General features: G+C 40.9%; 1 protein-coding gene across 3 annotated transcripts in view; it reads left to right on the top strand.

Annotated features, from left to right (window-relative positions):
• The window catches only part of LOC122551395 (disco-interacting protein 2 homolog A-like), a 278,397-nt gene that overhangs the window by 147,929 nt on the left and 116,727 nt on the right, over positions 1 to 13,741 (top strand). For all 3 annotated transcript variants that reach the window (XM_043693215.1, XM_043693216.1, XM_043693217.1), the window contains one exon: positions 2,231 to 2,440. In XM_043693215.1, the coding sequence (XP_043549150.1) occupies positions 2,231 to 2,440 (210 nt within the window). The remainder of the gene's footprint in view (positions 1 to 2,230; positions 2,441 to 13,741) is intronic.

The raw sequence follows: 13,741 nt of genomic DNA, 5'->3' as shown, positions 1-13,741 counted from the left end.
GACTGTGGGAGGAAACCGGAGCACCCGGAGGAAACCCACGCAGACACGGGGAGAATGTGCAAACTCCACACAGTCAGTCGCCTGAGTCGGGAATTGAACCCGGGTCTACAGGCGCTGTGAGGCAGCAGTGCTAACCACTGGGCCACCGTGCCGCCCACATAATATATAATTTGTTACATTGCACTGTAAACTTTACCTATAGATTTTGTGTCCCACGATCTTATACTCTGCAACCCCCTGATGAAGGAGCAGTACTCCGAAAGCTATTGCTTCCAAATAAACCTGTTGGACTATAACCAGGTGCTGTGTGTTTTTTTAAGTGTTCACAGTATTCTCGGTGAAACAACGATTTGCATGCACTCTCAACGTAGTCAACTTGAATTCGCTGCTCATATGTGATCTGCTCGACCTTGAGGCAATGAAACATACACTGAGCAACCACTTCACAGAACAGCTATGTTCTGTCTGCAAAAATGACCCTGAGCTTTCTGTTGCCTGCCTTTTGAAGACACTGCTGTATTCGCTCATCAACACTTTTGTCTCGAGCTTGCTGGAGTGCTCCAGCAAAGCTGGAAGCACAATTCTTATTTTCAGCTTGTGGACCGTGCAGCCTTCCAGACTGTGTTGAGTTCACTCGTTTTAGAGTCTGAGCACTTTCTTTGATATCCTTCTCCCAACACCCACACACCAAGGCCGCCTTGTCACTTAGGCTGCTACCACAAACAATCCAATGTCAGCTACTAATAAGCCCCATGAGTAGCTATTGATTTTCCCAGGCTGACCAGCTCTCTTCTATCCACCATCACCCACTAAAAAAAATCTTCATTTGTACTAATCTTTTTCTAGCTACAGACCGTTCTGAAGAAGGATCACCAGACCTGAAATGTTAACTCTGCTTTGTCTCCACAGATGCTACCAGACCTGTTGAGTTTTTCCAGCAATTTGTGTTTTTGCACCACTTTCAGGATGTGGTCTCACCATGAAAGCATAACATCCTTATCTTCATGTTCAATTCTTCCCATAACCAAGGATAGCAGTCATCACCTTCTAGATTCATGTACTGTACCTTCATTGAAAGATTTTTTCAGTTGTGCAACAGAAGACCTAAATCCCTTTGCACCTCTGAATTCACTCCAAATAATTGTTCATTTAAGTAGTACTCTGCTTCTTTTCATTCTTTCTGCCAAGTAAACAATATCTCATTTCACTCCATTATATTCCATCTGACAGTTTCTTTCCCCCGCTTGGTCAACTTATCTATATCTGTCTATGACCTCCTAATGTGTTCTTCACAACACCCTATCCTAATTATCTTGTCTGCAAATTTGGCTGTCATACTTTGGTTCACATTATTGAAGTCATTGATGTAAATTGTCAAACATTGAAGCCCCAACACAGGCCCCTGCAACCTGCCACATCCTACCAATCAGACCAACACCTACTTGTACACAGTTTTCTGCCATCAAGCAAGCTTCTATCCATGCTAATCGGTTCCCCATTCTGCCCATAGCTTTTATTGGCTGCTATAATCTGAGTTATCAAATGCTTCCTGGAAATCCTCTTTATGCTCTGTATGCTCCCCTTTATCTTCGGTGTATGTTCCTCCTTCAAAGAACCCCAATAAATTGGTTAAACATAATTTGTATCTGAAACAGTGCTACCTCTTCCTGATTTTCCTTGAGATTATTTTCACTGTTACACGATCATGTCTTTGATAATTGACTCTAAAACCTTTGACAGGCATTTAGCTAACTGGCCTACTGTTGAATATTTTCTGCTTTCCTCCATTCCTGAAAAGACCAAGAGATGCTCTTGCAGATGTCTGTCCAGTTTCTAAATGTGGTTTAGGGTTTATGTGAAACGATCAATAATTTTAATTGCTTCCAAAAACACACACAGTGGTGAACATAAGTTACAGAAGTAGTGGTAGGTTGAACTCCTTGAGATACTATGCAATCCTCACAGCCTTAAAATGTGTGTTCAGATTAATTTTTGTCTCAATATTGACTGTTTTCTGTTGCATGTGTAATATGATGAATTCATAATAGGGATCGAAGAGTTAAAATTATTTTCCAGTTACACGTTAGCCAGCGAAGTTACTGAGGGATGCACATTGTGTCCTGCGAATCCACTCTGCTGCATGTATGAATGCCTCCCTGTGAGGCTGTGTAACTGAGTTTACGAAAGTAGACACTACACTGTCCTAACATTAGTGTTATATTGAATGCAGACACATCTTCAGCCTCGGAAGATGAGGGCTCACTCCGTCGCCAGGGCCGGATCACGTCCACTCCAAACCAGGGCCATTTGAACGTAGAGCACTGGCTTAACAAGGTTATCCAGAGCTCCTCCACCTCATCCTCTGCATCGTCCACTTCATCACATGTAGGAGGGAAACCTACTGCTTCACTAGCTGACCTCATGGCGCATACCCATTTAGGTCAGTAAATGTTTATTTTATTTTACTTTCTCTACAGCATTACAAGATGCAGACGTCAACATACAATAACTGTTGCCACTGCCATTATAATGTAAGTGGCAACTGAATAGTGCAGAGTTGGATTGGAAAGATTTGACTGCAGACACGTCAGGATTATTGATCTGCTGTTACATGCCTCAAATTAAAATTGCCTGGTACTCTGAGTAACTGGTTCAATAAAGGGGTAGTGTATTGTAAAAGAAACAGAAAGCATTTGCTCACAAACCATTTGACTTCATAATGTCCTGTGGCACCTTGTGGCAAATGAATTGTTGCTTAGAATATATGAATTTGCCATTTGCGCATAGCAAGATTTCTCAAATAATAATAACAGATGACCAGCCAATCTCTTTCTGGTGGTGGTGTTTGAGAGGTGGTTGGGGGAAAAGACACAACTCTGCAATTTGTGGTAGAGAATCATTTGTATTGATGTGAGGGGCAAACAGGTGCTCATGCTGAAGTACCATCTTAAAGATGGTTTTTTTTTGTCATGCAGTTCAATGCTTCATCTCATATTAATGGCACTGGTGCTTGTTGCATGCTTGTGTTTTATGTTTCTCTTTTATGTTTGCAATTTGTGTGTTTGTTTCTGTGCTGTATCAATATATCATGCAATATTGGAAACTTGAAGGTTGCACTGTCATTCAAGGACAGTATTGCACGTCGCTTTGAGTGTTATTAAGTGAGTTGTTTGGTGGAAAGCAAAGTTCTGTTTACAGACTAGATTGATCAATATTTTCAGACCCAAAGATTTGTTCTGACCAACTTGATTGTAAAGAGATTCTTGCACCTTTTTTGCAAACGATTACTGGTGTAATATTTAACTTTGTTTGAAATAATCATGTAAGGCAGATTTGGAGTTGAGGTCAGGTTGGCTAATGGCTGGTTTGCAGTACAGAGTGACGCCAACAGTAAGGATCAATTCCCATACAGGGTGAGGGTCAACATTAAGGTCCCAACTTCCCCACCTTCCCCTCACTTGAGGTGTGATGACCTTCAGGTTAAACTCATCACCAGTCATCTCTCTAATAAGCAAGCAGTCCTCTGGTCCTCTGAAACTGTGACAACTTTACTTGAGGCTACTCGTCCTCCATTTTCTTGTCAGAGGGACAGAAAATTGAGAGTATTTATCTTGTGCTCCCCTTGCTTCTTCTTATGCACTTATCTCTCCAAATCGCCAGTTTGTTTTGTGTTGTCAATGTTCAGGATTTTAATATATTCTCTACTATTTTATTTGCTTCAGTTGAGCTGGAATATCTCTAATGTTTTATGCATCACCACACAAGAATAAGAATAGAATATTAGAATGCAACAGCTTTATTCAGTATTTCAGTTGGATTTGTGCATATATGTACTCAATGAGCACACAGACTCTTCAGCCAGATCTCTCTCAATCGGCCTTGTTACGGTCATTTGGAGAATATATCTGTCACTTTGCATTGTGAATGCCTTGTATTTTAGCAGCAGTAATAATGTCAATAAAAGCAGCATGTCTTTTCCAGTCCCAATCTGTGGTGAGCTCATACAATAGAAGTATTGGTGAATACAACCCCACATTCTCTACAGCTACAGTCTCATACAGTAATTTCTTTCTGTTGATGCCCATCATAGCATTCTTTTGGGCCACCACAAAACTGATGATCCAAGCCAGCTTTAGGAAACAAACCGTGCAATGTTCCACAAAAAATCAGTTTGTCATCCTTGAACATTCCCTTCATGACTGCACTCTGTGTGCCTTTGCCTGGGCAAGTGCTCCTGCATGATGTCCTTCTAAAGGTCCTGCAGCACCCAGGCATTGAGAGGTTTCTTGCTGCAGTGGAAGCAGAGTTGTCATCAGTCCCAGCTCTGTAAGTGTTCTTGTGAAGTTGACGATCATTTCCATTCTAGACTCAAAAGTTCTTCATAAAACCTACAGTGAGGCTTAACTGGATTTCTCCATGTTCCTTGATGGTGACGCAAACCTTCTGATAGGCCTACTAATGCACAAATGTTTCTATATGCTATCCTTCAGCTTTTTTCTTGATGCTGCCTTTTCAAAATCTTCTGAATTGTTGTGCAGCTTTACCCCTCTGAGTTCGTACCTTTGCTGCCTTTTCCCCCTGCTGTCTGTTCATCACTGCTTAATGAGTCACCACATGCAGATCCCGCCTCTCACAGCCACCGGCTCTGCCAATGTGAGGTTGAGTGGTGTCAATCATCAACTGTCTTTTGCTATTGCATTTCATGCTTTTGCAGTACTGCCTGGCCAAACAACAGTTCCTGGCTATTTGAATGAAAAATAGGAATAGTAGAATTACATTGAGAGGAGAGGGAAAAGATAAGGAGTTCACACTGAAACCATGTGCAGCATAGGAATTAGAAGAGACTGTGTAAAGGGGGAGTGATGTGTGAAAAATAGAATTAGATCTGAACAGCACTTCATTTTCAATCTCTCTGGGCTGTAGGCAGGTCACAACTAAATGGCTACATCTTTGGTCGAAGCTACTCCAGTAAAGGTCCCCCATCTTCATCGCGGAATGACACACACTGCTTTGCCTGCCCCTCCAATTGGTTCACTGTGTTGCCTTAAGCTACATGTTGCTTTATCGTGCAAGGTTAACACTGCTTAATTGATCTTCCTTGTTTTCAACTCCACCCCTCTAGAGATAAAGACTATTATTTTGTTTCCTTTTTATGACCTTACTCATCTTTTTGTTACTGCCTTCAGTGATTGTCTAACTGTTTCCTGGTATATCTCTTCCTGGCACTTATTTTTCAAGGATTTTACAGCTTCCTTATTCTTCCTACTTGATGTTTATCATTTTTTGCCAATTATATGCCCATTCAATTCATTTCGCCATGACTGTTTATATTGACTGCAGCCCCAATTTGGTGTAATTTGCAAATTTTGAATTGTACTTGGATTCTAGAGTCCAAATCATGTACTTAAGTGGTGAACAACTCCGATCTTTGTGTAAAACCACTTGTCAATGTTTGCTCATCAGAATGACAACATAAAACCACTGCTTACTATTTTGTAGCCAGCATGTTTTTTCATTCCATGACTTCTGACCTCAGTCATGAATCTGCTACGCGGTACGTTGTTGAAAACTGTTTTAGAAATGTAAATATATTGCATCCTATTGCATTATCCTCATCTACACTTTCTGATAGCTTAAATGCCTCCAGTAAGAACTTGCTTTTTGTGGTCAATACTGATTATAGTTTATTTTCAGATGCTATATATTTCACCATTCTGCTTTTAAATGGTCATGCTGATGTGGATTTGGCGAAAATTTTAAGGGCAACAGAAACACAGAGAATGGAACTTCAACTCCTCTGGTGGTTTGCTCCAATCGCCCCATATTACATACAGAAAATGCTTTTCTGCCCTTCCTGTTTCCACCACACACAGACTCATCTGCTCCCCTGTCTCCCAGTTTCCTTTTCCTCCATGTCCGTCTGCACGCTTGTTTGTTCCTCCAATGTGGCTTCTATTCTCATATAAAAACCTTATTAATGTCTCTTTCATTGACATGATCAGAGCTTCAACTTTCTGCCATGTTGCTAAGTGCAACAATTTCCATCTGTTCAAGTAGGAGTCATTCCTTTAATTACCTTTTTTAGGCTATTGCAATGACTACTTTTTCTATACTGAAGTAATCAATTCAACTTGGGCTTTCACTGTTTCAAGAGAGCAAGTTTTTGTGTCCTCTGTTATGAATGCTTGGAAGACATGATCATTTGGAATCTAATTTTCATTTACTTCAATCCTGTTCACAATTTTATCGTGCATTAAAAATTTTGGCTAAGGCAATGATTAGACCTATGACAGTGTCTGTGCCACAGAGGAATTATTGGCTCTGTTTTCTACCTTTTTGTGTTCATTTGTAGAACTCCATTCTCTAGTGCACTAACTTGTCAAACTTTTTCTTCTAACCATGTGAATTTTTATATCTGGTTCTAATCCCGGATTTGTTTGCAATTTTGGATTTGTTCCTGAGATTTTCGGATGATGAGGGAAAGCTTGACATGATTTCAGGTTTGGAGTTGATAAGCACAGCTTTATGAATAACGTACAAGGAGGACTTTTAGTTCCTGATGTCAGGCTCTGAATTTTGCATCCACCGAAAAACTTGACGATGATTTACTGATTACAAGACCATAAGAAATTGGTGCAAAAATGAGACATTCAGCCTTTTGAACCTGTTCCACCAGTCAATTAGATTATAACTGCTCTGAATGTGACCTTAATTCACTTTCTGCAAATACATTTGAGTGGAAAGTTGAAACCTAATTTCCACACCATACTTAAGGCACAATACTCTGCCCAAGTCCAAAGCCAAAGCTCGCTCTAACCACGAAGGCTGATGGAGTTCCAATTCAATTAATAAAATATCTGGATATGAAAGTTATTCCCCATAATGGTGATCATGACAACTAGCAATCAATTTAATTCAAAGGGCTATTAAGATGGGCTGAAAATGCTGAACAAATTAATTGATATATAATATCCTGAATGGCCTTGGCAAGGTGATGTGGAAAAGATGTATCACTCTGTGCGTCAGTCCAGAAAGAAGGAACACTATTTAAACAAAAACATTGTGCTGAAGAAATGTAGCAAGTCTGGCAGCATCTCTAGAGAGAGAAATAGTTCATGCTTCGAGACAAGTGACCCTTCATTAGACTTTGTCAGTTTTGATGAAAGGTCACTGAACTTGAAATCCTCTCTCTGTTTTTCTCTCTACACATGCTGCCAGACCTGCTGTGTTTCTCTCACTTTCAACATTCTTGTTTCAGATTTCCAGCATCAGTAGTTCTTTGTGTTAATGTATCTGTTGTAAAATTAGGGGTCAATCTTTCAGGACAGAGATGAAAAATGTTTTGAGAGTTGAAACCTTTAAATTCTCTGCATCGAATGGCAGTGGGAGCAAGGTCATGGAATATTTTTGAATAGATGTTTGTTAGGTGGGGGCGGGGGGGTTCTTGGGACAGACAAGAATGTGAAGCTTGAATCATGAAGGGATCAGCTGCGATCTTATTCAAAGGCAGTGCAGTCTTGGGGGGACCGAATTGTCATCAGCTCCTACTTTGCCTTGTTATGCAGCGTCACCAGGTTGACATCTCATTTTCAGGCATGCCTGGCACATCTCGATATGCTCCCAGTTGACTAGCTTGATTGTGATGAATGAACAAGGCACATGCAGGATCCTAAGGTTAAAAACTTGTTGGAAGATCCGATTTTCCTACCTATGGCTCTCATGACCCAATGGGTGCCCAGTTTGAGCTACTTGATCTATTCTCCACCTATCCCTTTAACTACAGTGGAAGTGCTAAATATGATGGAAGATGTTCTGTTTAAGAAGCCAAGAATGATGCTATTTTAATTTGCCAAGAAATAAATCGTTGAAACCCAAGTCAAAAAGCACCTCAGGAGTGTGGGATCAACAGTGAATGTGAGACTAAGCAATAATGACTGAGACTTGCACCCCTTCTTTCATTAGTGCTGGAAGTAACTGGCTGGCAGAAGCAACCTGTTAACAGATAGAAGACAGTAGGCATAAACATATGTTTATAATTTATATCAATGATGTGGATGAAGGAACAGAAGGTATGATTGCCAAGTCTACTGATGGGACAAAGATAGGTAGGAAAGTGAGTTGTGAGGAGGACATAAAGAAGACAAAAAAAAGCAATGAACTGTGGATGTTGGACATCTGAAATCAAAGAGCTGAAGGAATTCAGTAGGTCTTCAGCATCTGTGGTGAGAGAAATGAAATTTTGGGTCTAATATGACTCCCCTTTAGAACTGATATGTGAGAAAAATGCAGATCGGTTAAATGAAAAGGTGTAGCAACTGGAATATAATGTGGGAATATGTCAAATTGTCAATTTTAGCAGGAAGGATAATGCATATTATCTGAATGGTGAGAGATTGCAGAGCAGCGATTGAGAAGTCCATATCTTCATGCATGAATTGCAAAAAATGTAGTGTACAGGTATGCAAAGTAATTAGAAGGTTTACCAAACTAAGATTTGGAATTTTGGGAGGGAACATGTGCCTGTATAAGGTCACCTCCCATTCTCTGATATTCCAGGGAAAACAGCCCTTCGCTATTCAGCCTTGGACCGAAGGATCAGTTCCCATATTGTATGACTCTATGGAGGTTGTTATGCCGTACTTTTCCTTTGACAGGGGAAGTTGCCTGAACTAGTTGGGGTAGAATAGCAGCTACTGGTCATGACTGGAGCCCGAGCACAATTAAAATCCTGTATCATCAAACAAAATGAATATGTCTTTCCAGTAACACAAAACGCTATGATTTACAGGAATGTCAATGCCGCAATATTTGAGGATAACCAGTATTACTCAGTAAATTGGTGTTTGTACGTATTGATTGAAATGAAGCAATACCTTTGAGCAGTGATGGAATTTCTCATTTATGCTATCAAAAGAATTGAAGAATCCAAGAATTCAGCCTATTCAGTCCTACAGCTCAAACCCTCCAACCTTGGCAACATCCTTGTAAATCTTTTCTGAGCCCTTTCAAGTTTCACCACATCTTTCCTGAGCAGGGAGACCAGAATTGAACGCAGTATTCCAAAAGTGGCCTAACCGATGTACTGTACAGCTGCAACATGAACTCCCAGCTCTTATTTTCAGTGCACTGACAATAAAGGCAAGGATACCTAACATCATGTCCGCTATCCTGTTTCCCTGCAACTCCACTTTCAAGGAAGTATGAACCTGCACTCCAAGGTCTTTTTTGTTCAGCAGCACACTCCAGGACCTTACCATTAAGTGTATTAGTCCTGCCCTGATTTGCCTTTGCAAAATGCACCTCACATTTATTTAAATTAAACTTGATCTAATACTCCTCAGCCCATTGGCCCATCTGATCAAGATCTCGATGTACTCTTGAGTAAACCACCTTCGCTGTCCACTACACCTCCAATTTTGGTGTTGGCTGCAAACTTTCTAATTATACATCGTATATTCACATCCAAATCATGTATATAAATGACAAAAAACAGTGGACCCAGCACCAATCCTTGTGGCATACCACTGGTCAAAGGTCTCCTGTCCAGAAAGCAACCCTCCACCACCACCCTCTGTATTCTACCTTACAGCCAGTTCTGCATCCAGATGGCTAGCTCTCCCTGCATTCCATGTGATCTAACCTTGCTAACCAGTCTACCGTAAGGAACCTTATAGAATGCCTTACTGAATTCCACATCGAGTATGTCCACTACTCTGACTTCCGTTCTCTTCAAACAATTCAATCAGGTTCAATTTCCCACGCACAAAGCCATGTTGACGATCCCTAATCAGTCCTTGCCTTTCCAAATAGATGGAAATCCTGTCTCTCAGGATTCTTTGCTACAACTTATCCACCACTGATGTCAGGCTCACCGGTCTATAATTCCCTGTTTTTTCCTTACCACCTTTCTTAAATAGTGGCACCACATGAGCCAACCTCCAGTCTTCAAGACCTCACCTGTGGCTATCTATGATACAAATATCAAAGCAAGAGGCCCAGCAATAATTTCTTAAGCTTCCCACAGAGCTCCAGGGTAGATCTGATCAGGTTCTGGGGATTTCTCCACCTTTATGCATTTTAAGATGTCTAGCACCACCACCTCTGTAATATGGATGTTTTTCAAGATGTCGCTATTTATTTCCCCACATTCTCTATCTTCCATATCTTTCTCCACAGTAAACATTGCAAAATATTTGTTTAGTATCTTCCCCCATCTCCTGCTGTTTCACACACAGATGACCTTGCTGATCTTTTAAGGGGCCCTCTTCTCTCCCTTGTTCCTCTTTTGTCCTTAAAGTATTTGGAGAATCCTTTGCCAAAGCTATCTCATGTCCCCTTTTTGCCCTCTTGACTTCCCTGTTAAGTATACTCTTACTGCCTCTATACTCTTATAGGGAATCACTCTATCTCTGCTGAATACTCTTGACATATGCTTCCTTCTTATTCTTGACCTAAACCTCAGATTCTCCAGTCATCTAACATTCTGTACACTTAATAGCCTTATTCTTCACCCTAAGAGAAAAAAATACTGTCTCTGTACTCAGTTATCGCATTTCGGAAGGCTTCCCATTTTCCAGCCATCTCATTACCTGCAAACGTCTGTCCCCAATAAACATTTGAAAGTTCTTGCCTAATACTGTCAAAATTCGCCTCCCTCCAAATTAGAACTTCCACTTTTAGACTCGGTCTATTCTTTTACATCACTGTTTCGATGCTCATAGAATTATGGTCACTGGCCCCAAAGTGCTCCCCCACTGACACCTCCGTCACCTCCCCTGCCTTATTTCCTAAGAGTAGGTCAGGTTTTGCACCTTCTGTAGGAGATGCATCCACGTACTGAATCGGAAAATTTTTAATACACTTTTAAGAAGTTCTTCTCCAAGCCCTTGATACTATGGCAGTCCCAGTCTGAATTTGGAATTTTAAAATCTCCTATTACTCTTAATTAACTGAGATCTCCTTACAAATTTGTTCTCAACTTCTCCCCGACTGTTAAGGGGTTTGTAGTACAATCCCAATTAGGTGATCACCCCTTTCTTATTTCTCACTTTCAAACAAATTACTTCACTGGATGTATTCCCAGGAGTATTCTTCTTGCGTTCTCTCCCCCCCCCCCCAACCTCCCTGGCATCTATACCCTGAAACATTAAGCTGTCTGGTCTGTCCATCCCTAAGCCACATCTCGATAATAGTTATGATATCCCAGTCCCATGTTTCCAACCAAGCCCTGTGTTCATCTGCCCTTACTTGTGAGGCCTCTTGCATGGAAATAAATGCAGTTTAACTTATTGTGAGGGCCTTGCAGTGTTTTCATAACTGGTACTATTGTCGAAACTGTGTGCCAGAGTGTAAAGACTGAATTTGTTTTCCAGTTTTTTTCAAGATTCACACTGTTTGTTAAAGCTTTCTTTTTCAAATAAGTCTATGGTTTTGGAGTTCAAGACCCTTTCATTAGCATTAAATTTAGTGATCCAGATTTTGTGGTGGTAATGACTGTTAGCAATTGCCATGATTATTTTTCTGAAACTGACTCAATTCTTGGCATCCACATACACACAGCTGAATTGAATTGAATTTATCATCATGTGCACCGAAACACAGTGAAAAACTTTGACTTGCGAGAAATACAGGCAGATCACAGAGTTAAGTAGCATAGTACGTAATAGGTAAACAGCGGCAAAAAAAAAACACAGGTACAGGCGAATGGTAAGAGTTCGTGAGTCCATTCAATGTTCTAACAATAGTAGGGTAGAAACTGTTATGAAACCAGCTGATGCTTGTATTCAGGCTTCTGTACCTTCTCCCTGATGGTAGATGATGTAGCAAAACATTGCCAGGGTGGGATGGATCTTTGAGAATGTTGGTGGCCTTTCCATGATAGATGGATTCTATAGATGGGAGGTTGGCCTTTGTGATTGTCTGGGCCGAATTCACCACACTCTGTAACTATCTCCGATCTTGAATGGTACAGTTGCCGTACAGCTGAGCATGGAAATCCAGAAGATGCTGTCATAATTCTCAAATAGAATCTGTACAGTGTAGAAAGAGGCCATCCAGCCCATTGAGTCTGCACCAAATCTCTGAAGAACATCCTGCCCTCTTTTGACTATAGTTTCTATTAAAATCCCTGAAAATTGGATTTGCATCTGCATTTTAAGTTGTAATCATTACTGAAGAACCCTTCTCACTGTGGAAAACAAATTTTATACTTAGGTCATGTCAAATTTCTTGTTTTAATATAATTCCTCAAGGTTGTTCCAATCTTTTATATTGCTGTCAATAAAATTTATGAATAGTGAAGGATAATCCGTGCAAATTACTTCCCAATTTGGATGAAGGCATTGATGGTACCTTCGCTAAATTTGCTGTTGACACAAACGTACATATGAAAGTGAGTTGTGAAGAGGATATGAGCTCACCAAGGGGTGTATCTATAGATTGAGCAGGTGGTCAGAGTTCGTGCTAATGGAAGAGAAGTGATTAGTTGTCCATTTTGGCAGAAATCGGACAGAAGAAGAATATGTTCATGGTGAGTGATTGCAGAACTCTGAGATGCAAATGTCCTAATGCATGAATCATAGAAGATGAGCATGCAGGTACAATAAGTAATCAGAAAAGCTAATAAAATGATTTGGTTTGTCGCAAGGGAATGGAATGTAAAGTCGATTGACTGTAGGGTATTAGTGAGACTGCATCTGGAGTACTGTGTGCAGTACCAGTCACTGTGGTTATGGAAGAATGTTCATGTGTCAAAGACAGTTGAGAGAAGGTTTACGAGGGTATTAACTGGAATGAGCAGATTTCTTCTGAGGAAGGGCCACAAAAGCAAGGCCTGTATTTCTCCTTAAATCTATACCCTCTAGCTTTGCGCTCTCTTACTCGAGGGGAAAAGATCTTGGCTATTCATCCTATCCATGCCCCTTATGATTTAATAAGCTTCTACAAGGTTACCCCTCAACAGCCAATAAGGGAAATAGTCCAGTCTATTCAGCCTTTCCCTTTGGCTCAAACCATCCAACCCTGGCAACATGCTTGTCATCTTTTCTGAACCCTTTCACATTTCACAACATCTTTGCTGTCGCAGGGAGACCAGAATTTCAGCCTTATTCCTCAAGTGGCCTAACCAATATGCTGTGTAACCGCAGTATGACATTGTAACTCGTATACTCTATGCACTGACCAATAAAGGCAAGCATACTCAATGCCACTTTCACCACCCTGTCTCCCTGTGACTCCATTTTCAAGGGACTATGAACCTGCTCTCCAAGGTCTCTGTTAGGCAACATTCCCTGGGCCCTTACCGTTACGTGTATAAGTCCTTCCTTTATTTGACAATAGACAATAGGTGCAGGAATAGGCCATTCTGCCCTTCAAGCTAGTACCTCCATTCATTATGATCATGGCTGATCATCCTCCATCAGTATCCTGTTCCTGCCATATCCCCATAACCCTTGATTCCACTATCCTTAAGAGCTCTATCCAACTCTTTCTTGAAAGTATCCAGAGACTTGGCCTCCACAGCCTTCTGGAGCAGAGCATTCCATACATCCACCACTCTCTGGGTGAACAAGTTTCTCCTCAACTCTGGTCTAAGTGGCCTATCCCTTATTTTTAAACTGTGTCCTCTGGTTCGGGACTCACCCATCAGCAGAAACATGCTTCCTCCCTCCAGAGTGTCCAATCCTTTAATAATCTTATACGTCTCAAACAGATCCCCTCTCAGCCTTCTAAACTCAAGGGT

This window comes from Chiloscyllium plagiosum, chromosome 7 (genome assembly GCF_004010195.1).
Source record: "Chiloscyllium plagiosum isolate BGI_BamShark_2017 chromosome 7, ASM401019v2, whole genome shotgun sequence".
Classification (NCBI taxonomy): Eukaryota; Metazoa; Chordata; class Chondrichthyes; order Orectolobiformes; family Hemiscylliidae; genus Chiloscyllium; species Chiloscyllium plagiosum.
Note: the sequence above shows the minus strand (reverse complement) of the source record. Positions and strands in the feature narration are given on the sequence as shown.